General features: G+C 45.8%; 1 protein-coding gene across 1 annotated transcript in view; it reads left to right on the top strand.

Annotated features, from left to right (window-relative positions):
• stra6 (signaling receptor and transporter of retinol STRA6) overlaps window positions 1-26,764 on the top strand; it is a 124,111-nt gene that overhangs the window by 26,041 nt on the left and 71,306 nt on the right. Inside the window, exons 4-7 of the mRNA XM_045214917.1 lie at window positions 2,896-2,978; window positions 3,244-3,377; window positions 18,416-18,582; window positions 20,877-21,002. Coding sequence (XP_045070852.1) covers window positions 2,896-2,978; window positions 3,244-3,377; window positions 18,416-18,582; window positions 20,877-21,002 — 510 coding nt within the window. The remainder of the gene's footprint in view (window positions 1-2,895; window positions 2,979-3,243; window positions 3,378-18,415; window positions 18,583-20,876; window positions 21,003-26,764) is intronic.

Below are 26,764 nucleotides of genomic sequence, written 5' to 3' on the forward strand. Positions count from 1 at the left end.
GCTCTGTCCACCTCAACCTGTTATGGCTCTGCCCACCTCAACCTGTTATGGTTCTGTCCACCTCAACCTGTTATGGCTCTGTCCACCTCAACCTGTTATGGCTCTGCCCACCTCAACCTGTTATGGTTCTGTCCACCTCAACCTGTTATGGCTCTGTCCACCTCAACCTGTTATGGCTCTGCCCACCTCAACCTGTTATGGCTCTGTCCACCTCAACCTGTTATGGCTCTGTCCACCTCAACCTGACTGGTCTGGCTCTGTCCACCTCAACCTGTTATGGCTCTGCCCACCTCAACCTGTTATGGCTCTGTCCACCTCAACCTGTTATGGCTCTGCCCACCTCAACCTGTTATGGCTCTGCCCACCTCAACCTGTTATGGCTCTGCCCACCTCAACCTGTTATGGCTCTGCCCACCTCAACCTGTTATGGCTCTGCCCACCTCAACCTGTTATGGCTCTGCCCACCTCAACCTGTTATGGCTCTGCCCACCTCAACCTGTTATGGCTCTGTCCACCTCAACCTGTTATGGCTCTGCCCACCTCAACCTGTTGTGGCTCTGCCCACCTCAACCTGTTATGGTTCTGCCCACCTCAACCTGTTATGGCTCTGCCCACCTCAACCTGTTATGGCTCTGCCCACCTCAACCTGTTATGGCTCTGCCCACCTCAACCTGTTATGGCTCTGCCCACCTCAACCTGTTATGGCTCTGCCCACCTCAACCTGTTATGGCTCTGCCCACCTCAACCTGTTATGGCTCTGCCCACCTCAACCTGTTATGGCTCTGTCCACCTCAACCTGGTCTGGCTCTGCCCACCTCAACCTGTTATGGCTCTGCCCACCTCAACCTGTTATGGCTCTGCCCACCTCAACCTGTTATGGCTCTGCCCACCTCAACCTGTTATGGCTCTGCCCACCTCAACCTGTTATGGCTCTGCCCACCTCAACCTGTTATGGCTCTGCCCACCTCAACCTGACTGGTCTGGCTCTGCCCACCTCAACCTGTTATGGCTCTGCCCACCTCAACCTGTTATGGCTCTGCCCACCTCAACCTGTTATGGCTCTGCCCACCTCAACCTGACTGGTCTGGCTCTGCCCACCTCAACCTGTTATGGCTCTGCCCACCTCAACCTGTTATGGCTCTGCCCACCTCAACCTGACTGGTCTGGCTCTGCCCACCTCAACCTGTTATGGCTCTGCCCACCTCAACCTGACTGGTCTGGCTCTGCCCACCTCAACCTGTTATGGCTCTGCCCACCTCAACCTGTTATGGCTCTGCCCACCTCAACCTGTTATGGCTCTGCCCACCTCAACCTGTTATGGCTCTGCCCACCTCAACCTGTTATGGCTCTGGCTCTGTCCACCTCAACCTGACTGTTATGGCTCTGGCTCTGTCCACCTCAACCTGACTGTTATGGCTCTGCCCACCTCAACCTGGTCTGGCTCTGCCCACCTCAACCTGTTATGGCTCTGGCTCTGTCCACCTCAACCTGTTATGGCTCTGGCTCTGCCCACCTCAACCTGTTATGGCTCTGCCCACCTCAACCTGTTATGGCTCTGCCCACCTCAACCTGTTATGGCTCTGCCCACCTCAACCTGTTATGGCTCTGCCCACCTCAACCTGTTATGGCTCTGCCCACCTCAACCTGTTATGGCTCTGGCTCTGCCCACCTCAACCTGTTATGGCTCTGCCCACCTCAACCTGTTATGGCTCTGGTTCTGTCCACCTCAACCTGTTATGGCTCTGATATTTGATCAGCTTTCAGAACTATGGTGGATGTGTGAAAAGTCCATTATGACACCATTATGTCATTCCCACTTCACACACACACAGACCGACAGACAGACAGGCCGGCAGACACACGCACGCACACACACACACACACACACACACACACACACACACACACACACACACACACACACACACACACACACACACACACACACACACACACACACACACACACACACACACACACACAGACACACACACATACACACACACAGACACACACACAGACACACACACACACACACACACACACACACAAACACACACACACACACACACACAAACACACACACACACACACACAAACACACAGACACACACACACACACACACACACACACACACACACACAGACACACACACACACACAAACACACACACACACAGACACACACACACACACCTCACTCTCTATCCCCGTCACGTTTTCACCACCATTTCAGCCACACTCACATGCTGTAATCCCATGTGTAAATGACTATCTGATACTGTATAAAGCCATCGGCAACACGGCTACTCTTATATGATAAGGTTGTCTAGGTCAATATACCATGGTCTTTCCTGTAGATAAGATTACAATATGATTTCAACACCATTGGTTTGCTCTGTAAGGACTTACTGGAACCTGATGTATATACCCAGTGAACCTGTAGCATGCTCCAGTTCACAACTAAACTACAGTTTAGAAGTTTACTTTGACGTCTAAGTAAATAACTGCTCGCCGTTAATTTGCGGAGATGATACCAGTCTAACATTCCACTCCTTGGTATAGTCTGGGTACCAGTCTGTTTAGTTCAACATTCCACTCCTTGTACTCAATGTAATGTGCTTTTACTGGAATTAAAGGCCAGGCACCATACCATAATAGTCCTGACTAATGGTGTCCCAGTCAGATCATAGCCTGGGGGAAGCCCTTTTGTTGTGGGGTCTTTTGGTCTGACCCAGGGGAAAGGGCAGGGGGTCCCCAAGAGGACTGAGGTGAAGGCAGGGGGTCCACAGCTGCACAAGTGTCAGAGGTCAAGGGTCATATGGGGTCGGGCAGAAGGACCAGACAGATGTGACTAACTGGGCTAACTAAAATGTCTCCTGTCCTGTGCTGCAGCTGGTGGTCATGTTGATCCTAGCGTTCCTGGCCAGGAGGATGAAGCTGGCGAACGGGCGGAAAGGAGTCCCAGGGTTACTCAGGTGAGATCCCTTTCTCTTACCCCATATTATAATCTTAGACTTCAACAACAGCATGTTTTAAATACCTTTAACTGGGGTCCTAATCCTGCCCTCTGTGGGAAAGTGAATTCCCAAAAGGATTTTTTTTTGTATTTATTTAAATGATATTTACCCCCAATCCTGCTGTCCACACTGTTGCGTTCCCCTGCCATTATATCATCTATCAAACCTGAAGCAGCTTGGTTCTAACATCCTGGTTCTAAATATTCTCCTGTTTGATCCGCAGCCCAGTGAACTTCCTGGACCACACACAGCACAAGGGCCTGGCTGTAGCAGTGTTTGGAGTGCTGTTCTGCAAACTGTTTGGTCTGGTCATAGCCCCAAACCCTCTTCCCTTCATCACAGACCAAGGCAACAAACGTAAGGAGCAGGAAGATGTAATGTGAAAAATTGTGAAATTATAGATCTGAGTAGTGTTTTTCCACAATTATTAGGAATTCACAGCGAAACCTATTGTTATTTTTTGATATTTTTTTTCTCCATAAAGGGAAACCTCACCACTAGACACTATTTGGGTTCTTTTTCCGGTCTCCCTGCATAAGTCTTAGTGATGAGTGGGTGTTTCAGACATAATTATGCACTATAGCGGTATTTTCACGCCGGGAGAGTTCAACCAATGGTCATTGGATGATTGAGCCTGCTGTCTAATCTAAAAAATGAATGGAGTCATGTTTTGTAGCAACTATTGTGGCCTTTTGTGTTTCGCTGATTGCGCAATCACAAATGGTTGCATGCTTGTGCTGTCCAGCCATGCCGACAGAAGAAGAATGTCTGTGTCTGCAACTAATTAAATCACGGACAGTTCTTAATGGAGAGGGTCACTGCAGACCAACTGGACCAGGAGGGCAAATGACAAACTAGTAAGTTGTTTTGCTGTTGGTAGCTAGCTAGCAATATAAGCTCTCTTTTAACACAAGGCGGTGTTGTTCAGTACAGCACGATTTGGTGATCGGTTCGGCCATAACAGGGCTTGCTAGTACCACTACAAGCCAAGCTAGCCATGTTTAGCTAACTAGCTGTGTTTACAATACCTAAAATGTACTGTAGTCTAACGTTATAGCAGGCTACCTAACTAGCCTAGCTAGTCTCAGTGCCTCTCATTTGGAGCAAAACTGGAGAAACGTTTTGATGATGATGGAGAGACTTTGGCTTGATGTCTCATATTAGTCTTAGTAACTATACCTGTGTGTTGTAGCTAGCTAGCTAGCGTGTTTCTGTGAGATATCTCATATTAGTCTAACTATACCTGTGTGTTGTAGCTAGCTAGCTAGCGTGTTTCTGTGAGATGTCTCATATTAGTCTGAGTAACTATACCTGTGTGTTGTAGCTAGCTAGCTAACGTGTTTCTGTGAGATGTCTCATATTAGTCTGAGTAACTATACCTGTGTGTTGTAGCTAGCTAGCTAACGTGTGTCTGTGAGATGTCTCACATTAGTCTGAGTAACTAGACCTGTGTGTTGTAGCTAGCTAGCTAACGTGTTTCTGTGAGATGTCTCATATTAGTCTGAGTAACTATACCTGTGTGTTGTAGCTAGCTAGCTAACGTGTGTCTGTGAGATGTCTCACATTAGTCTGAGTAACTAGACCTGTGTGTTGTAGCTAGCTAGCTAACGTGTTTCTGTGAGATGTCTCATATTCTACCCCATGCTGCCACAGTAGTAATACAGACAGTACATAACGATTGCCCATGAATGTGGAATTACGTTTTCGTCTTTCTCTCACAGATAATAACGCTTGGATACAAAGAAGTTGATGACTCTCAAGAGGAGATCTGAAAGGTCCCATAACAACCCTTGTATCAAAGTGACTCCGAACACATCACTGCACCACCAGTATATACAGTGGAGAGAACAAGTATTTGATACACTGCTGATTTTGCAGGTTTTCCTACTTACAAAGCATGTAGAGGTCTGTAATTTTTTATCATAGGTACACTTCAACTGTGAGAGACGGAATCTAAAACAAAAATCCAGAAAATCACATTGTATGATTTTTAAGTAATTAATTTGCATTTTATTGCATGACATAAGTATTTGATACATCAGAAAAGCATAACTTAATATTTGGTACAGAAACCTTTGTTTGCAATCACAGAGATCATACATTTCCTGTAGGTCTTGACCAGGTTTGCACACACTGCAGCAGGGATTTTGGCCCACTCCTCCATGCAGACCTTCTCCAGATCCTTCAGGTTTCGAGGCTGTCGCTGGGCAATACAGACTTTCAGCTCCCTCCAAAGATTACGGACACATCACAGTATTTATTATAGGCGTTAGTATATTTTTATTCTACTGTGTATATATATTGTCATACATTGCCATAATTGTTCCTGCATACTGCTGTGTAAACTCACCTCGGTCTGTCTTGAACACAAGCCATGTCTACAGATTTGCTATATTGATAGACTCATCTACTGTTTTAATTGAAACATGTTTACTTGCCAACAAATGAAAGTTTAAATGATACACCAACTCCCTGCAACTCCCTGCATATTTTGTTTTAGCAGTACAGCTGAAGCTAGTTCATCCAAGAACATTTCATGAATATCACAATGAATTGATCCAGCAGTTGAAGTCGACACTCTATTGGTTTCTGATGCAGCTGGAATCATTTAGTCACTTGTCAGTACACTTGTAAAAATGATTATATGTATATTTTAATTAAACACCATTATATACATATGTACAACAGCTAGCAATATCTAGACCACAATGCAGTTGTGAGCATACTAGGCATTCTATATTATACTATAATATCAGTCTAACTGAATATGGATGTTGTGTTGGTTGAATGTTCCAGGCAGGTTCCAGAATGTTCTTCAGCTGGTGAACCTTGTGTTGGCTAATGGCAGCTGGTTTAGCAGGCTTTGGCGCTGTGGCGATGTTGGCAGGGATGTTGGGTTTGGGGGGGGCTGTGACTCTGGCTTCTTGTAGACAACCGTCTGGTCCTTTCTGCACTCCACAGCCAGGTGGACAAGCGTCTGGTCCTTTCTGCACTCCACAGCCAGGTGGACAACCGTCTGGTCCTTTCTGCACTCCACAGCCAGGTGGACAACCGTCTGGCCCTTTCTGCACTCCACAGCCACGTGGACAACTGTCTGGCCCTTTCTGCACTCCACAGCCAGGTGGACAACCGTCTGGCCCTTTCTGCACTCCACAGCCAGGTGGACAACCGTCTGGCCCTTTCTGCACTCCACAGCCAGGTGGACAACCGTCTGGCCCTTTCTGCACTCCACAGCCAGGTGGACAACCGTCTGGCCCTTTCTGCACTCCACAGCCAGGTGGACAATCCTCACCCTGAAGTGATGGGTTTTGCACTCCACACAGCTCATGAAGGCTGATCATGAGGATGTGTAGAACATGAAGACTGATCCTGAGGATGTGTAGAACATGGAGACTGATCATGAGGATGTGTAGAACATGGAGACTGATCATGAGGATGTGTAGAACATGGAGACTGATCATGAGGACGTGTAGAACATGAAGACTGATCATGAGGATGTGTAGAACATGAAGACTGATCATGAGGACGTGTAGAACATGAAGACTGATCATGAGGATGTGTAGAACATGAAGACTGATCATGAGGATGTGTAGAACATGAAGACTGATCATGAGGATGTGTAGAACATGAAGACTGATCATGAGGATGTGTAGAACATGAAGACGGATCATGAGGATGTGTAGAACATGAAGACTGATCATGAGGATGTGTAGAACATGAAGACGGATCATGAGGATGTGTAGAACATGGAGACTGATCATGAGGATGTGTAGAACATGAAGACTGATCATGAGGATGTGTAGAACATGAAGACTGATCATGAGGATGTGTAGAACATGAAGACTGATCATGAGGATGTGTAAAACATGAAGACGGATCCTGAGGATGTGTAGAACATGAAGACTGATCCTGAGGATGTGTAGAACATGAAGACTGATCCTGAGGATGTGTAGAACATGAAGACTGATCGTGAGGATGTGTAGAACATGAAGACTGATCGTGAGGATGTGTAACCATACAATAAACCATGTTCATCTGTAAATGATAAAGGGTGCAGTAGACTGGTATGTGTTTTGTTCCACTCAGAAAACACACCAACTATGACAACAAGACATGGATCTGGTTTAGGCCTCACTCCAGTATATTGATGTGCTCATCATGGAGTCGTGGAAAGATTTAGTAAAGGTGACTTACACTAGTTCCTGTTGATGAGCTTGATGTTGATGCAGTTGTAGATGTTGTTGGGATCCTAAATAGAACACGTAGTCACGATAGCCTCTGCGGTAGTTAGTTAGCTAGCTAGCTAATGGTTAGATACGGTCCGATATGCTGTAGCTAACGTAACCTAACGTAGCTAATGTTAGCTTGCAAAGTTACAAATCACATCACCAGATAGCAGCTGGCTAATTACATTGAATCTAGCCAGCGTATTATGAAAGCTAGCTAGCTAGATTTTGGTTTAGATAAACAAACAAATGTAGTTCGCTAGCTAGCTAGTTACCTTACCTCAGCTTGTTCTCTTGTAGTTCGCTAGCTAGCTAGTTACCTTACCTCAGCTTGTTCTCTTGTAGTTCGCTAGCTAGCTAGTTACCTTACCTCAGCTTGTTCTCTTGTAGTTCGCTAGCTAGCTAGTTACCTTACCTCAGCTTGTTCTCTTGTAGTTCGCTAGCTAGCTAGTTACCTTACCTCAGCTTGTTATCTTGTAGTTCGCTAGCTAGCTAGTTACCTTACCTCAGCTTGTTCTCTTGTAGTTCGCTAGCTAGCTAGTTACCTTACCTCAGCTTGTTCTCTTGTAGTTCGCTAGCTAGCTAGTTACCTTACCTCAGCTTGTTCTCTTGTAGTTCGCTAGCTAGCTAGTTACCTTACCTCAGCTTGTTCTCTTGTAGTTCGCTAGCTAGCTAGTTACCTTACCTCAGCTTGTTCTCTTGTAGTTCGCTAGCTAGCTAGTTACCTTACCTCAGCTTGTTCTCTTGTAGTTCGCTAGCTAGCTAGTTACCTTACCTCAGCTTGTTCTCTTGTAGTTCGCTAGCTAGCTAGTTACCTTACCTCAGCTTGTTCTCTTGTAGTTCGCTAGCTAGCTAGTTACCTTACCTCAGCTTGTTCTCTTGTAGTTCGCTAGCTAGCTAGTTACCTTACCTCAGCTTGTTCTCTTGTAGTTCGCTAGCTAGCTAGTTACCTCACCTCAGCTTGTTCTCGTTTCTGCTGATCAGATGCATTCTGCTTTGAAGTGAAGGGGAAAATCGATGGAATAGCATCACTTGTCAACATCAGTTGAGACTTCAGTTCCGTTTCGAAATAATCTGTCTGAAAGTGCTGGCTACAAACACAGACATTTTGGTATTTCCTCCACGTGGCGGTCATCGACGTCCTGAAATCACTCTGAATTCTAGATATTGTGGTTTGCTTACAACCAGAAAAATTTATATGGCCCGTTTCTACCAGTGAGATACAGAAACGCTCGTATTTGCGTGTAGTGAGGAAATTATCGATTTTCATGTCACATATGATATGTTAATAACATATTAATAGCATATACAGTGAAATGGAGCTGTGGTGAAATTTCCCTTTAACATTCGATTTTGGGAGATATGCTGGGTTAGCGCATATCCGGTCAAGGGCAAACAAAAACCATTGATTTGAAGTTTAACAAACCATACAACTCTATTCACAAGAGCTACTTTTAACTATTTACACTTGATATTTTACAAAAACACATTTACTGGAAGAACTGTTCAGATGCAAAGTTTCGTAACAGAATCCTTCTTTGCATATTTGGGTATTCTATGCACTGGCTATTTAATGAGCTCCATCACCAAACAAGACCATATTTGGTTGGTCCGGACCAGATCAAATCTGAATCAATCAAAGACGTCTATGTTTCACAAGTTTCAACATCACAGTACAGCACAGTAGAGTATAGTACAGTAGAGTAGAGTACAGCACAGTAGAGTATAGTACAGTAGAGCACAGTACAGCACAGTAGAGCTCAGAGGAGTACAGTACAGTACAGTAGAGTATAGTATAGTATAGTATAGTACAGTACAGTAGAGTACAGTAGAGTATAATATAGTATAGTATCGTATAGTATAGTATAGTAGAGCATAGTAGAGTACAGTATAGTATAGTAGAGTATAGTAGAGTATAGTAGTGTGGTAGAGTAGAGTATAGTAGAGTACATTATAGTATAGTAGAGTACAGTACATTACAGTACAGTAGTACAGTAGAGTATAGTAGAGTATAGTAGAGTATAGTAGAGTATAGTATAGTATAGTAGAGTATAGTAGTGTGGTAGAGTAGAGTATAGTAGAGTATAGTAGTGTGATAGAGTAGAGTATAGTAGAGTACATTATAGTATAGTAGAGTACAGTACATTACAGTACAGTAGTACAGTAGAGTATAGTATAGTATAGTAGAGTATAGTAGAGTATAGTAGTGTGGTAGAGTAGAGTATAGTAGAGTACATTATAGTATAGTAGAGTAGAATAGAGCAGAGCAGAGCAGAGCAGAGCAGAGCAGAGCAGAGCAGAGCAGAGTAGAGTAGAGTAGAGTAGAGTAGAGTAGAGTAGAGTAGAGTAGAGTAGAGTAGAGTAGAGTAGAGTAGAGTAGAGTACGTAGACATAATAGTACTCCACTCTAGTGTGCTCTACTGTTTACTGTACTGAACTTTACTCCTCTCTATTCTACTCTACTCTACAGTAGAGGGCCTGGTTTTCCAAAAGCATCTTAACGCTAAGTTCATCGTTAGAACCCTCGTAGGAGCATCATTAAATCTCTGAGCTGTTTCCCAAAACCATCGTTACTAAATTTGAACTTGAAAACTGTCGTTATTTACCGACCTCCTCAGGCCACTCGAACAGATACGTGTTTTTTAGATGTGTTTTTTCCCCTACCACATTACTTTATACACAGAAGATCTAAACATTCAATCAAGATGTTTATCTGTTTCTCTGTGACTGCCGATAACTTCAATGTCTTTGCAAATGTTAGGCTACAAACAGTGGTGGAAAAAGTACCCAATTGTCATACTTGAGTAAAAGTAAAGATACCTTCATAGAAAATGACTCAAGTAAAAGTGAAAGTCACCCAGTTAAATACTACCTGAGTAAAAAGTATTTGGTTTTAAATATGTTTAAGTATCAAAATTAAATGTAATTGCTAAAATATACACTAAACAAAAATATAAACGCAACATGCAAAAATGTCAAATTCTACAGTTGTGCAAACCAACAGTTTCATCAGCTGTCCGGGTGGCTGGTCTCAGACGATCCCACAGGTGAAGAAGCCGGATGTGGAGGTCCTGGGCTGGCTTGGTTACACGTGGTCTGTGGTTCATGATAGTGAAATGAACATTAAATTCTCTGGCAACAGCTCTGGTGGACATTCCTGCAGTCAACATGCCAATTGCACGCTCCCTCAAAACTTGAGACATCTGTGGCATTGTGTTGTGTGACAAAACTGCACATTTTAGAGTAACTTTTTATTGCCCCCAGCACAAGGTGCACCTGTGTAATGATCAGGCTGTTTAATCAGCTTCTTGATATGCCACACCTGTCAGGTGGATGGATTATCTAGTCAAATGAGAAATGCTCACTAACAGGGACGTAAACACATTTGTGCAGAACATTTGAGAGAAATAAGTTTTTTGTGTGTATGGAACATTTCTGGGATATTTTATTTCAGCTCATGAAACATGGGACCAACACTTCACATGTTTCGTTTATATACACTATATATACAAAAGTATGTGGACACCCCTTCAAATGAGTGTATTCGGCTATTTCAGCCGCACCCGTTGCTGACAGGTGTATAAAATCGAGCACGCAGCCATGCAATCTCCATAGACAAACATTGGCAGTAGAATGGCCTCACTGAAGAGCTCAGTGACTTTCAACGTGGCACCATCATAGGATGCCACCTTTCCAACAAGTCAGTTCGTAAAAATGTCTGCCCTGCTAGGGTTGCCCCGGTCAACTGTAAGTGCTGTTATTGTGAAGTGGAAATGTCTAGGAGCAACAACGGCTCAGCCGCGAAGTGGTAGGCCACACAAGCTCACAGAACGGCACCGCTGAGTGCTGAAGCGCGTAGCGCACAAAAGCTGTCTGTCCTCAGTTGCAACACTCACTACCGAGTTCCAAACTGCCTCTGGAAGCAAAGTCAGTGCAAGAACTGTTTGTCAGGGGCTTCATGAAATGGGTTTCCATGGCCGAGCAGCCGCACACAAGCCTAAGATCACCATGTGCAATGCCAAACGTCGGCTGGAGTGGTGTAAAGCTCGCCACCACTCTGAAGCAGTGGAAACACGTTCTCTGGAGTGATGAATCACGCTTCACCATCTGGCAGTCTGACGGACGAATATGGGTTTGGCGGATGCCAGGAAAACGCTACCTGCCCGAATGCATAGTGCCACCTGTAAAGTTTGGTGGAGGAGGAATAATGGTATGGGGCTGTTTTTCATGGCTCAGGCCCCTTAGTTCCAGTGAAGGGAAATCTTAATGCTACAGCATACAATGACATTCTAGACGATTCTGTGCTTCCAACTTTTTGGCAACAGTTTGGGGAAGGCCCTTTCCTGTTTCAGCATGACAATGCCCCCGTGTACAAAGTGAGGTCCATACAGAAATGGTTTGACTGGCCTGCACAGAGCCCTGGCCTCAACCCCATCGAGCACCTTTGGGATGAATTGGAACGCTGTCTGCGAGCCAGGCCTAATTGCCCAACATCACTAACGCTCTACAATAAACAATCACCCACAAAGACATGGGGGCAGAGGGAACACTTATACAGGTACTGATGAGGGGATATGAACCAGGTTTGTGTAATAAACAAGACAAAACAAATGGAATGATGAGATGAGGAGCGGCAGTGGCTAGAAGGCCGGTGACGACGAACGCTGAAGCCTGCCCGAACAAGGAGAGGAGGCAGCTTCGGAGGAAGTTGTGACATCCACCAACACTAAGGCAGTTATATACAATACATTTCAGGACAACTGAGAACTTTAATGGATTTTGTAAATCCACTTTAAATAAACAGGGCTTCACAGACACACAGGGCTTCACAGACACACAGGGCTTCACAGACACACAGGGCTTCACAGACACACAGGGCTTCACAGATACACAGGGCTTCACAGATACACAGGGCTTCACAGACACACAGGGCTTCACAGACACACAGGGCTTCACAGACACACAGGGCTTCACAGACACACAGGGCTTAGTGGAGCTTTATTCTGCCTTGTTAATGTGAGGTCTTTCTGAATCATTGTGTCCTGCACTGCCAGTCCTAGACAGCCCTGTGTATCTGTGAAGCCCTGTGTGTCTGTGAAGCCCTGTGTGTCTGTGAAGCCCTGTGGAGTGTGAAGCCCTGTGGAGTGTGAGTCATACCCCTCATCTGATTCACTGTTTGATTTACTAGCTGTGAGTCATTTGAATAGAAGCCAAGCTGCAGTCAGAGGAGTAAAAACCAATATGTTAATACAACACCCAGAACAGTTGGTCCATTCATACAATAGTTGTTGTTACAGAATGCATGTGGCTTTTCTTTTCGACTTAGCTAAAGCTTTATACACTTTGAATTGATATTATGTAAGACTTTATTAAGCAACCAGTGCCCGACTGTTATACACACAAGCAAAAACAGTATAGGGACAGTTTAGGGACAGTATAGGGACAGTTGAGGGACAGTTGAGGGACAGTATAGTGACAGTTGAGGGACAGTTGAGGGACAGTTGAGGGACAGTATAGTGACAGTTGAGGGACAGTTGAGGGACAGTATAGGGACAGTTGAGGGACAGTTGAGGGACAGTATAGGGACAGTTGAGGGACAGTTGAGGGACAGTTGAGGGACAGTTGAGGGACAGTATAGGGACAGTTGAGGGACAGTTGAGGGACAGTTGAGGGACAGTTGAGGGACAGTTGAGGGACAGTATAGTGACAGTTGAGGGACAGTATAGGGACAGTATAGGGACAGTATAGTGACAGTTGAGGGACAGTTGAGGGACAGTTGAGGGACAGTTGAGGGACAGTTGAGGGACAGTTGAGGGACAGTATAGGGACAGTATAGGGACAGTATAGTGACAGTTGAGGGACAGTTGAGGGACAGTTGAGGGACAGTTGAGGGACAGTTGAGGGACAGTTGAGGGACAGTTGAGGGACAGTTGAGGGACAGTATAGGGACAGTATAGTGACAGTTGAGGGACAGTTGAGGGACAGTTGAGGGACAGTATAGGGACAGTTGAGGGACAGTATAGTGACAGTTGAGGGACAGTATAGGGACAGTATAGTGACAGTTGAGGGACAGTATAGTGACAGTTGAGGGACAGTTGAGGGACAGTTGAGGGACAGTATAGTGACAGTTGAGGGACAGTATAGGGACAGTATAGTGACAGTTGAGGGACAGTATAGTGACAGTTGAGGGACAGTTGAGGGACAGTATAGTGACAGTTGAGGGACAGTTGAGGGACAGTTGAGGGACAGTATAGTGACAGTTGAGGGACAGTATAGGGACAGTATAGTGACAGTTGAGGGACAGTATAGTGACAGTTGAGGGACAGTTGAGGGACAGTATAGGGACAGTATAGTGACAGTTGAGGGACAGTATAGGGACAGTATAGTGACAGTTGAGGGACAGTTGAGGGACAGTATAGGGACAGTATAGGGACAGTTGAGGGACAGTTGAGGGACAGTTGAGGGACAGTTGAGGGACAGTATAGGGACAGTATAGTGACAGTTGAGGGACAGTATAGGGACAGTATAGTGACAGTTGAGGGACAGTTGAGGGACAGTTGAGGGACAGTATAGGGACAGTATAGTGACAGTTGAGGGACAGTATAGGGACAGTTGAGGGACAGTTGAGGGACAGTATAGTGACAATTGAGGGACAGTTGAGGGACAGTATAGTGACAATTGAGGGACAGTATAGGGACAGTTGAGGGACAGTTGAGGGACAGTATAGTGACAATTGAGGGACAGTATAGTGACAATTGAGGGACAGTTGAGGGACAGTATAGTGACAATTGAGGGACAGTATAGTGACAGTTGAGGGACAGTATAGGGACAGTTGAGGGACAGTTGAGGGACAGTATAGTGACAGTTGAGGGACAGTTGAGGGACAGTATAGTGACAATTGAGGGACAGTTGAGGGACAGTTGAGGGACAGTTGAGGGACAGTTGAGGGACAGTTGAGGGACAGTTGAGGGACAGTTGAGGGACAGTTGAGGGACAGTTGAGGGACAGTATAGTGACAGTTGAGGGACAGTTGAGGGACAGTTGAGGGACAGTATAGGGACAGTTGAGGGACAGTTGATGGACAGTTGAGGGACAGTTGAGGGACAGTTGAGGGACAGTTGAGGGACAGTATAGTGACAGTTGAGGGACAGTTGAGGGACAGTTGAGGGACAGTTGAGGGACAGTATAGTGACAGTTGAGGGACAGTTGAGGGACAGTTGAGGGACAGTATAGGGACAGTTGAGGGACAGTTGAGGGACAGTATAGTGACAGTTGAGGGACAGTTGAGGGACAGTTGAGGGACAGTATAGGGACAGTATAGTGACAGTTGATGGACAGTTGAGGGACAGTATAGGGACAGTTGAGGGACAGTTGAGGGACAGTTGAGGGACAGTTGAGGGACAGTATAGTGACAGTTGAGGGACAGTATAGGGACAGTTGAGGGACAGTTGAGGGACAGTTGAGGGACAGTTGAGGGACAGTTGAGGGACAGTATAGGGACAGTATAGTGACAGTTGAGGGACAGTTGAGGGACAGTATAGTGACAGTTGATGGACAGTTGAGGGACAGTATAGGGACAGTATAGGGACAGTTGAGGGACAGTTGAGGGACAGTTGAGGGACAGTTGAGGGACAGTTGAGGGACAGTATAGTGACAGTTGAGGGACAGTTGAGGGACAGTATAGGGACAGTTGAGGGACAGTTGATGGACAGTTGAGGGACAGTTGAGGGACAGTTGAGGGACAGTATAGTGACAGTTGAGGGACAGTTGAGGGACAGTTGAGGGACAGTTGAGGGACAGTTGAGGGACAGTTGAGGGACAGTATAGTGACAGTTGAGGGACAGTTGAGGGACAGTATAGTGACAGTTGAGGGACAGTATAGGGACAGTTGAGGGACAGTTGAGGGACAGTTGAGGGACAGTTGAGGGACAGTATAGTGACAGTTGAGGGACAGTTGAGGGACAGTTGAGGGACAGTATAGTGACAGTTGAGGGACAGTTGAGGGACAGTTGAGGGACAGTTGAGGGACAGTTGAGGGACAGTTGAGGGACAGTATAGTGACAGTTGAGGGACAGTTGAGGGACAGTATAGTGACAGTTGAGGGACAGTATAGGGACAGTATAGGGACAGTTGAGGGACAGTTGAGGGACAGTTGAGGGACAGTATAGTGACAGTTGAGGGACAGTATAGTGACAGTTGAGGGACAGTATAGGGACAGTTGAGGGACAGTTGAGGGACAGTTGAGGGACAGTTGAGGGACAGTTGAGGGACAGTATAGTGACAGTTGAGGGACAGTTGAGGGACAGTTGAGGGACAGTATAGTGACAGTTGAGGGACAGTATAGTGACAGTTGAGGGACAGTATAGTGACAGTTGAGGGACAGTTGAGGGACAGTATAGTGACAGTATAGGGACAGTTGAGGGACAGTTGAGGGACAGTATAGGGACAGTATAGTGACAGTTGAGGGACAGTATAGTGACAGTTGAGGGACAGTATAGGGACAGTTGAGGGACAGTTGAGGGACAGTATAGGGACAGTATAGGGACAGTATAGTGACAGTTGAGGGACAGTATAGGGACAGTTGAGGGACAGTTGAGGGACAGTTGAGGGACAGTTGAGGGACAGTTGAGGGACAGTTGAGGGACAGTTGAGGGACAGTATAGTGACAGTTGAGGGACAGTTGAGGGACAGTATAGGGACAGTTGAGGGACAGTATAGGGACAGTATAGTGACAGTTGAGGGACAGTTGAGGGACAGTATAGGGACAGTATAGGGACAGTATAGGGACAGTATAGTGACAGTTGAGGGACAGTATAGGGACAGTTGAGGGACAGTTGAGGGACAGTTGAGGGACAGTATAGTGACAGTTGAGGGACAGTATAGTGACAGTTGAGGGACAGTTGAGGGACAGTATAGGGACAGTATAGGGACAGTATAGGGACAGTTGAGGGACAGTTGAGGGACAGTATAGGGACAGTTGAGGGACAGTTGAGGGACAGTATAGGGACAGTATAGGGACAGTATAGTGACAGTTGAGGGACAGTATAGGGACAGTTGAGGGACAGTTGAGGGACAGTTGAGGGACAGTTGAGGGACAGTTGAGGGACAGTTGAGGGACAGTTGAGGGACAGTTGAGGGACAGTATAGTGACAGTTGAGGGACAGTTGAGGGACAGTTGAGGGACAGTTGAGGGACAGTTGAGGGACAGTTGAGGGACAGTATAGGGACAGTATAGTGACAGTTGAGGGACAGTATAGGGACAGTATAGGGACAGTATAGGGACAGTATAGTGACAGTTGAGGGACAGTTGAGGGACAGTTGAGGGACAGTTGAGGGACAGTATAGGGACAGTATAGGGACAGTATAGTGACAGTTGAGGGACAGTTGAGGGACAGTATAGGGACAGTATAGTGACAGTATAGGGACAGTATAGTGACAGTTGAGGGACAGTATAGTGACAGTTGAGGGACAGTATAGGGACAGTATAGGGACAGTATAGGGACAGTATATGGACAGTTGAGGGACAGTTGAGGGACAGTATAGGGACAGTATAGGGACAGTATAGTGACAGTTGAGGGACAGTATAGTGACAGTTGAGGGACAGTTGAGGGACAGTATAGGGACAGTTGAGGGACAGTTGAGGGACAGTTGAGGGACAGTATAGGGACAGTTGAGGGACAGTATAGGGACAGTTGAGGGACAGTATAGGGACAGTTGAGGGACAGTTGAGGGACAGTTGAGGGACAGTATAGTGACAGTTGAGGGACAGTATAGGGACAGTATAGTGACAGTTGAGGGACAGTATAGTGACAGTTGAGGGACAGTTGAGGGACAGTATAGGGACAGTATAGGGACAGTATAGGGACAGTTGAGGGACAGTTGAGGGACAGTATAGGGACAGTTGAGGGACAGTTGAGGGACAGTATAGGGACAGTATAGGGACAGTATAGTGACAGTTGAGGGACAGTATAGGGACAGTTGAGGGACAGTTGAGGGACAGTTGAGGGACAGTTGAGGGACAGTTGAGGGACAGTTGAGGGACAGTTGAGGGACAGTATAGTGACAGTTGAGGGACAGTTGAGGGACAGTTGAGGGACAGTTGAGGGACAGTTGAGGGACAGTTGAGGGACAGTATAGGGACAGTATAGTGACAGTTGAGGGACAGTATAGGGACAGTATAGGGACAGTATAGTGACAGTTGAGGGACAGTATAGGGACAGTATAGTGACAGTTGAGGGACAGTATAGGGACAGTATAGTGACAGTTGAGGGACAGTATAGGGACAGTTGAGGGACAGTATAGGGACAGTATAGTGACAGTTGAGGGACAGTTGAGGGACAGTTGAGGGACAGTATAGGGACAGTATAGGGACAGTATAGTGACAGTTGAGGGACAGTTGAGGGACAGTATAGGGACAGTATAGTGACAGTATAGGGACAGTATAGTGACAGTTGAGGGACAGTATAGTGACAGTTGAGGGACAGTATAGGGACAGTATAGGGACAGTATAGGGACAGTATATGGACAGTTGAGGGACAGTTGAGGGACAGTATAGGGACAGTATAGGGACAGTATAGTGACAGTTGAGGGACAGTATAGTGACAGTTGAGGGACAGTTGAGGGACAGTATAGGGACAGTATAGGGACAGTTGAGGGACAGTTGAGGGACAGTATAGGGACAGTTGAGGGACAGTTGAGGGACAGTATAGGGACAGTATAGGGACAGTTGAGGGACAGTTGAGGGACAGTATAGGGACAGTTGAGGGACAGTATAGGGACAGTATAGGGACAGTTGAGGGACAGTTGAGGGACAGTTGAGGGACAGTATAGGGACAGTTGAGGGACAGTATAGGGACAGTTGAGGGACAGTTGAGGGACAGTTGAGGGACAGTTGAGGGACAGTATAGGGACAGTTGAGGGACAGTATAGGGACAGTTGAGGGACAGTTGAGGGACAGTTGAGGGACAGTATAGGGACAGTTGAGGGACAGTATAGGGACAGTTGAGGGACAGTATAGGGACAGTTGAGGGACAGTTGAGGGACAGTTGAGGGACAGTTGAGGGACAGTTGAGGGACAGTTGAGGGACAGTTGAGGGACAGTATATCTGTAGGATGGAGCAAATCATGTTTTAGTTTCTTACCTCTCCTACCTGTTGTTTCATTCCCCAGAGAACTGGATGATCGTCTCGTTGTTCTACTACCCTGTTCTGTACTTCCCTCTCCTGGCCTGTGGAACGCTGCATAACGCCGTGGGGTACGTGCTGGGATCCCTGCTCTCCTGGACTCACTTTGGGGTGCTAGTCTGGCAGAAGGCCGACTGCCCAAAGACACCACAGGTAAGAGCCTGCATTTCTAATGTAACACTTTACCTAAAGACTCCAGAGGTGAGAGGGGGGGATAGTGGATTGTAGTCCGTTCTAACCCTTGAGACAATTGAGAAATGGATTGTGTATGTGCCATTCAGAGCGTGAATTGTCAACACAAATTATTTAAAGTGCCTTTGAACAGGGTTTGGTAGTCGGTGCCAGGCGCACCGGTTTGAGTGTTTCAATAACTGTATTTATTATATGGAATATGCTGTATTAATGTAGCATAGTATTTATTATATGGAATATGCTGTATTAATGTAGCATAGTATTTATTATATAGAATATGCTGTATTAATGTAGCATAGTATTTATTATATAGAATATGCTGTATTAATGTAGCATAGTATTTATTATATAGAATATGCTGTATTAATGTAGCATAGTATTTATTATATAGAATATGCTGTATTAATGTAGCATAGTATTTATTATATAGAATATGCTGTATTAATGTAGCATAGTATTTATTATATAGAATATGCTGTATTAATGTAGCATAGTATTTATTATATAGAATATGCTGTATTAATGTAGCATGGTATTTATTATATAGAATATGCTGTATTAATGTAGCATAGTATTTATTATATAGAATATGCTGTATTAATGTAGCATAGTATTTATTATATAGAATATGCTGTATTAATGTAGCATAGTATTTATTATATAGAATATGCTGTATTAATGTAGCATAGTATTTATTATATAGAATATGCTGTATTAATGTAGCATAGTATTTATTATATAGAATATAGCATGGAACTGTCCAAGCACCATCAGATCTTCTAGGCTTCAGGTTGGTGTCTCTCTCTCTCTCTCTATGGCTGATCTCTTACAAAGGCTGCTGACAGACGCACATACAGACACAGGCACAGGCACAGGGACACGCCCACACACACACACACACACACACACACACACACACACACACACACACACACACACACACACACACACACACACACACACACACACACACACACACACACACACACACACACACACACACACACACACACACACACACACACACACACACACACACCCACTCCTACACAGCCTTGACATCTTTGTTCAGGGCCGTCTTCCCCCTCTCACCACCCCAGAGATGTTTCATTCTGTATGAAAGACGTTATTTGAGGCTCTCCGTGTCTGTGTCTGATTTGCAACGCAGCTTTTCTTCACTGGCTCAGGAGGCGCTGTAGCTCTGACTGTTGCCAAGCACTGAGCAAATTGCAAACGCAATCCCTATTGATATGAAGTGGACAGAGAACGGCTGTCTGATTTCTCCACTAACTGTTGTCGGGCTGATACCTGCCGTAGCTCGAGGCCTTCCTGCCCAGTCTTTTTTTCAATTCAATTCCATTCAATACAACTTTATTTGAATAGAATTGAAAAAAGACTGGAATGTAAGTCTTGTCGTCTCAGGATTTGTCTGCTCTGAACGGTCAGCGTGATTAGTCTCATGGTTCTCCAACTCTTGGTAGACAGTGGTATTGTCTGAGAGTTTCCGTGTTGAATGGTTGAATGGTCCGGATTTGTCTGTGTTTCTGTAGTGAATGGTCAAGCCTCAGAACGTTTAGTTCTGCCTGTTGTCCCGAGTCTTTGTCACAGTTAATCACAGTTAGTTTGTGACAGACACGGAACCCCTGGGCTACCAGTCTAAACCCCACGGGGCATTGTATTTATCCCATCAGTGGTCTGACACTAACCAGACCATCCGACTGGATTAGAGAGAGCATGGGACAGAACACTGTGCTGTTATCCAGGCCATACTCATAGAAAATGAATCGTTTTCTAAAATGTGCTATTATTGCTTGCCTAATACATTCATCCACAGGTTTCACTGTTTTCCATTTTTAAACAGGAAATATTAGTGGACAAAACATCAAGATCTGTTTTCATTGCAAATCTATAAGTCACATGTCTGTCTGTATTGCAGATCTATAAGTCACATTTCTATCTCCTTATAGTAAAACCCACAGTTTTAGTTGTTCTTTCTTTTTAATTTTTTTTACAGTTCTCTTGAAAGTGTCTCTTGATAAGTTCGATTAATATCATCTTTACAGATCTATAAGTCATATGTCTGTCTGTATTGCAGATCTATAAGTCATATGTCTGTCTGTATTGCAGATCTATAAGTCATATGTCTGTCTGTATTGCAGATCTATAAGTCATATGTCTGTCTGTATTGCAGATCTATAAGTCATATGTCTGTCTGTATTGCAGATCTATAAGTCATATGTCTGTCTGTATTGCAGATCTATAAGTACTACTCCCTGTTGACCAGCCTGCCCCAGGTATGTTGCCTGGCCTTCCTCAGTTTCCAGTATCCTCTGCTGCTGTTCAAGGGCCTGAAGGAGACCGAGAAAACCGACGCTAACGAGGTGAGTGGGCTGAGAACAGTCCTGTGTGAGTGTATGGGCTAACGAGGTGAGTGGGCTGAGAACAGTCCTGTGTGAGTGTATGGGCTAACGAGGTGAGTGGGCTGAGAACAGTCCTGTGTGAGTGTATGGGCTAACGAGGTGAGTGGGCTGAGAACAGTCCTGTGTGAGTGTATGGGCTAACGAGGTGAGTGGGCTGAGAACAGTCCTGTGTGAGTGTATGGGCTAACGAGGTGAGTGGGCTGAGAACAGTCCTGTGTGAGTGTATGGAAGGGCTGTTGTGTGTGTGTGTGTTCATCAATGTGAGTAGTTACTGTGATTCTGCCCTGTTCACTCAATATGTTGCCCAAGTGGTCTGATTCGTCCACATCACCTTCTCATCCCTTCACATCCTGGGCATTAGTGAAATTAAACTCTGCTTACATAGCAGCACATTTCCCCCCGCCCCCACGTGTGACCACCGTGCAGCCCATTTCCCCCGCCCCCACGTGTGACCACCGTGCAGCCCATTTCCCCCGCCCCCACGTGTGACCACCGTGCAGCCCATTTCCCCCCCCCCCCACGTGTGACCACCGTGCAGCCCATTTCCCCCGCCCCCACGTGTGACCACCGTGCAGCCCATTTCCCCCCCCCCCACGTGTGACCACCGTGCAGCCCATTTCCCCCGCCCCCACGTGTGACCACCGTGCAGCCCATTTCCCCCGCCCCCACGTGTGACCACCGTGCAGCCCATTTCCCCCGCCCCACGTGTGACCACCGTGCAGCCCATTTCCCCCGCCCCCACGTGTGACCACCGTGCAGCCCATTTCCCCCCGCCCACGTGTGACCACCGTGCAGCCCATTTCCCCGCCCACGTGTGACCACCGTGCAGCCCATTTCCCCCGCCCACGTGTGACCACCGTGCAGCCCATTTCCCCCGCCCCCACGTGTGACCACCGTGCAGCCCATTTCCCCGCCCACGTGTGACCACCGTGCAGCCCATTTCCCCCGCCCACATGTGACCACCGTGCAGCCCATTTCCCCCGCCCACGTGTGACCACCGTGCAGCCCATTTCCCCCCGCCCACATGTGACCACCGTGCAGCCCATTTCCCCCCGCCCACATGTGACCACCGTGCAGCCCATTTCCCCCCGCCCACATGTGACCACCGTGCAGCCCATTTCTCCCGCCCCCACGTGTGACCACCGTGGGAAGGCACCTAGCATCATGAGCAGAGAGAGGGTTGCTACTAAATCAGGCAGCTTACCGTGTTGATACAATCAGGCAGAGAGCGGAATATGTACGGTCCACACAGGCATACCGGAGGTTGTGTCCCAAAATGGATCCCTATTTCATTTTGAACCATAGGAAAAATAATGCACTATATGGCTCGTTATACAGAAGTGGTGCAAATTGGGGGTTGAAAAAATAATCAGATTTGTATCCTTTTTTCCACAAAACTTTCAGCACACGTCTTCCAACATACACTCAAAAAAATTAATAATCTTTGGATCAACTTAATTCAATTTTGGAAAGTAGTTACACCTAATGGTAACTGGTTGTTTTTACATTAAATGATTATTACAGATGAAGTTAATGTACTTGTGTTATTCAAACAGTATTTAATTTAGAAATAATAATGACAAATGATTGTCAGATTGATTAAATGTATTCATGTTTATCAAACACCGCCAAAATGAATAAATTATGTCAGTTCTAGCTAATTGACTTATGTTCATCCAACTCAATCTGTTTACGTAAAGCATAATTAAATAGCTTTTGTTTCCATCAGCCTAATGCTTTTTGTCCATGGATTGAAAATGCATAAAATGGTACAGCAATCAAAGGCTTCTAGTAACAGGGGGAGTGAACGAGTGAACACTTCTGAGTTAAGGGTGGAGAAGCCAGTTCTCTTAATTATTAAACTCTGTTCTGAACATGTGCCTTGATAAACGCATGATACAAAAACCGGTGCAATGGCTAACACATGAAAACATGTCCAAAACTGTCCCAAAGTCAGCATTTCACAATCTCTCTCTCATACACACAGGCACACACACACACATGCACACACACACACACACACAGGCACACACACACACACATGCACATACACACACACACACAGGCACACACAGGCACACACACGCACATACACACACACACACATGCACATACACACACACACACACACACACAGGCACACACACACACACACACACACACACAGGCACACACACACTCACACACACACACACACTCACACACACACACACACAGGCACACACACACACACACACACACACACACACACACACACACACACACACACACACACACACACACACATGCCACACACACACACACACACACACATGCACACACACACACACACACAGGCACACACACACTCACACACACACACACACACACACTCACACACTCACACACACACACACACACACAGGCACACTCACACACACACACACACACACTCACACACACACACACACTCACACACACACACACACAGGCACACTATGGTCCCAAATCTTCCCATAAAACCTACGCCTAGAAATAAATGGTAAATAATGTATTGTGTCCTTTTGGAGTCACTTTTACTGTAAATAAGAATATAATATGTTTCTAAACACTTCTACATTGATGTGGATGTTACCATGATTACGGATAATCCTGAATGAATCGTGAATAATGAGGAGTGAGAAAGTTACCCCCCAAAAAACCCTGCTAACCTCTCCTGTTATTGTAATGGTGAGAGGTTAGCATGTCTTGGGGGTATGATATTCGTGCCTGTAACTTTCTCACTCCTCACTATTGAGGATTCCTTCAGGCCCGCCTGCTGGCTATGCACATCAGTTCTCTTCTTCACTTATCCCACTTGTCCACATGGTGGTCCTCTGTAGATCAGTTGGTAGAGCAACTTTAAAATGGAGATAGCCTTAAATGGGGTGGCCCGTGCTGTCACAGACGCCATAATGGCACAGATGAGACCTGTCTACAGCGAGGGAAAAAAGTATTTGATCCCCTGCTGATTTTGTACGTTTGCCCACTGACAAAGAAATGATCAGTCTATAATTTTAATGGTAGGTTTATTTGAACAGTGAGAGACAGAATAACAACAACAAAATCCGGAAAAACATGTCAAAAATGTTATAAATTGATTTGCATTTTAATGAGGGAAATAAGTATTTGACCCCCTCTCAATCAGAAAGATTTCTGGCTCCCAGGTGTCTTTTATACAGGTAACGAGCTGAGATTAGGAGCACACTCTTAAAGGGAGTGCTCCTAATCTCAGTTTGTTACCTGTATAAAAGACACCTGTCCACAGAAGCAATCAATCAATCAGATTCCAAACTCTCCACTATGGCCAAGACCAAAGAGCTCTCCAAAGATGTCAGGGACAAGATTGTAGACCTACACAAGGCTGGAATGGGCTACAAGACCATCGCCAAGCAGCTTGGTGAGAAGGTGACAACAGTTGGTGTGATTATTCGCAAATGGAAGAAACACAAAATAAGTGTCAATCTCCCTCTGCCTGGGGCTCCATGCAAGATCTCACCTCGTGGTGTTGCAATGATCATGAGAACGGTGAGGAATCAGCCCAGAACTACACGGGAGGATCTTGTCAATGATCTCAAGGCAGCTGGGACCATAGTCACCAAGAAAACAATTGGTAACACACTACGCCGTGAAGGACTGAAATCCTGCAGCGCCCGCAAGGTTCCCCTGCTCAAGAAAGCACATATACATGCCCGTCTGAAGTTTGCCAATGAACATCTGAATGATTCAGAGGAGAACTGGGTGAAAGTGTTGGGGTCAGATGAGACCAAAATCGAGCTCTTTGGCATCAACTCAATTCGCCGTGTTTGGAGGAAGAGGAATGCTGCCTATGACCCCAAGAACACCATCCCCACCGTCAAACATGGAGGTGGAAACATTATGCTTTGGGGGTGTTTTTCTGCTAAGGGGACAGGACAACTTCACCGCATCAAAGGGACGTCAAATCTTGGGTGAGAACATCCTTCCCTCAGCCAGGGCATTGAAAATGGGTCGTGGATGGGTATTCCAGCATGACAATGACCCAAAACACACGGCCATGGCAACAAAGGAGTGGCTCAAGAAGAAGCACATTAAGGTCCTGGAGTGGCCTAGCCAGTCTCCAGACCTTAATCCCATAGAACATCTGTGGAGGGAGCTGAAGGTTCGAGTTGCCAAACGTCAGCCTCGAAACCTTAATGACTTGGAGAAGATCTGCAAAGAGGAGTGGGACAAAATCCCTCCTGAGATGTGTGCAAACCTGGTGGCCAACTACAAGAAACGTCTGACCTCTGTGATTGCCAACAAGGGTTTTGCCACCAAGTACTAAGTCATGTTTTGCAGAGGGGTCAAATACTTATTTCTCTTATTAAAATGCAAATCAATTTATAAAATGTTTGACATGCGTTTTTCTGGATTTTTTTGTTGTTATTATGTCTCTCACTGTTCAAATAAACCTACCATTAAAATTATAGACTGATCATGTCTTTGTCAGTGGGCAAACGTACAAAATCAGCAGGGGATCAAATACTTTTTTCCCTCACTGTATATATATCACTATGGTGTCAATTGTTTTGGTTGTGAACATTTCCGTTTGGACAATTTTGACTTATTTTTGACTTTAAAGAATCCCCATAGCTAACATAAGGCTGGCTAGCTTTCATTTGGACAGATGTACATCCCAGCAAACATATAAACTCAGCAGAAAAAGAAACGTTCCTTTTTCAGGACCCTGTCTTTCAAAGATAATTCGTAAAAATCCAAATAACTTCACAGATCTTCATTGTAAAGGGTTTGAACACTGTTTCCCCATGCTTGTTCAATGAACCATAAACAACTAATGAACATGCACCTGTGGAACAGTCGTTAAGACACTAACAGCTTACAGACGGTAGGCAATTAAGGTCACAGTTATGAAAACTTAGGCCTTTCTACTGACTCTGAAAAACACCAAAAGAAAGATGCCCAGGGTCCCTGCTCTTCTGCGTGAACATGCCTTAGGCATGCTGCAAGGAGACATGAGGACTGAAGATGTGGCCAGGGCAATAAATTGCAATGTCCGTACTTTGAGACGCCTAAGACAGCGCTACAGGGAGACAGGACGGACAGCTGATCGTCCTCGCAGTGGCAGACCACGTGTAACAACACCTGCACAGGATCGGTACATCCGAACATCACACCTGCGGGACAGGTACAGGATGGCAACAACAACTGCCCGAGTTACACCAGGAACATACAATCCCTCCATCAATGCTCAGACTGTCCGCAATAGGTTGAGAGAGGCTGGACTGAGGGCTTGTAGGCCTGTTGTAAGGCAGGTCCTCACCAGACATCACCGGCAACAACGTCACCTATGGGCACAAACCCACCGTCGCTGGACCAGACAGGACTGGCAAAAAGTGCTCTTCACTGACGAGTCGCAGTTTTGTCTCACCAGGGGTGATGGTCGGATTCACGTTTATCGTCGAAAGAATGAGCGTTACACCGAGGCCTGTACTCTGGAGCGGGAACCTCTGGAGAGGTTAAACAGATTTAAGTTTGCCTGCATTAAAGTCCCCGGCCACTAGGAGCACCACTTCTGAATGAGGATTTTCTTGTTTGCTTATGGCCTCGTTGAGTGCATTCTTAGTGCCAGCATCGGTTTGTGGTGGTAAATAGACAGCTACGAATAATATAGATGAGAACTCTCTCGGTAGATAGTGGATCTACAGCTTATCATGAGGTATTCT

This window comes from Coregonus clupeaformis, unplaced genomic scaffold (genome assembly GCF_020615455.1).
Source record: "Coregonus clupeaformis isolate EN_2021a unplaced genomic scaffold, ASM2061545v1 scaf0337, whole genome shotgun sequence".
Classification (NCBI taxonomy): domain Eukaryota; kingdom Metazoa; phylum Chordata; class Actinopteri; order Salmoniformes; family Salmonidae; genus Coregonus; species Coregonus clupeaformis.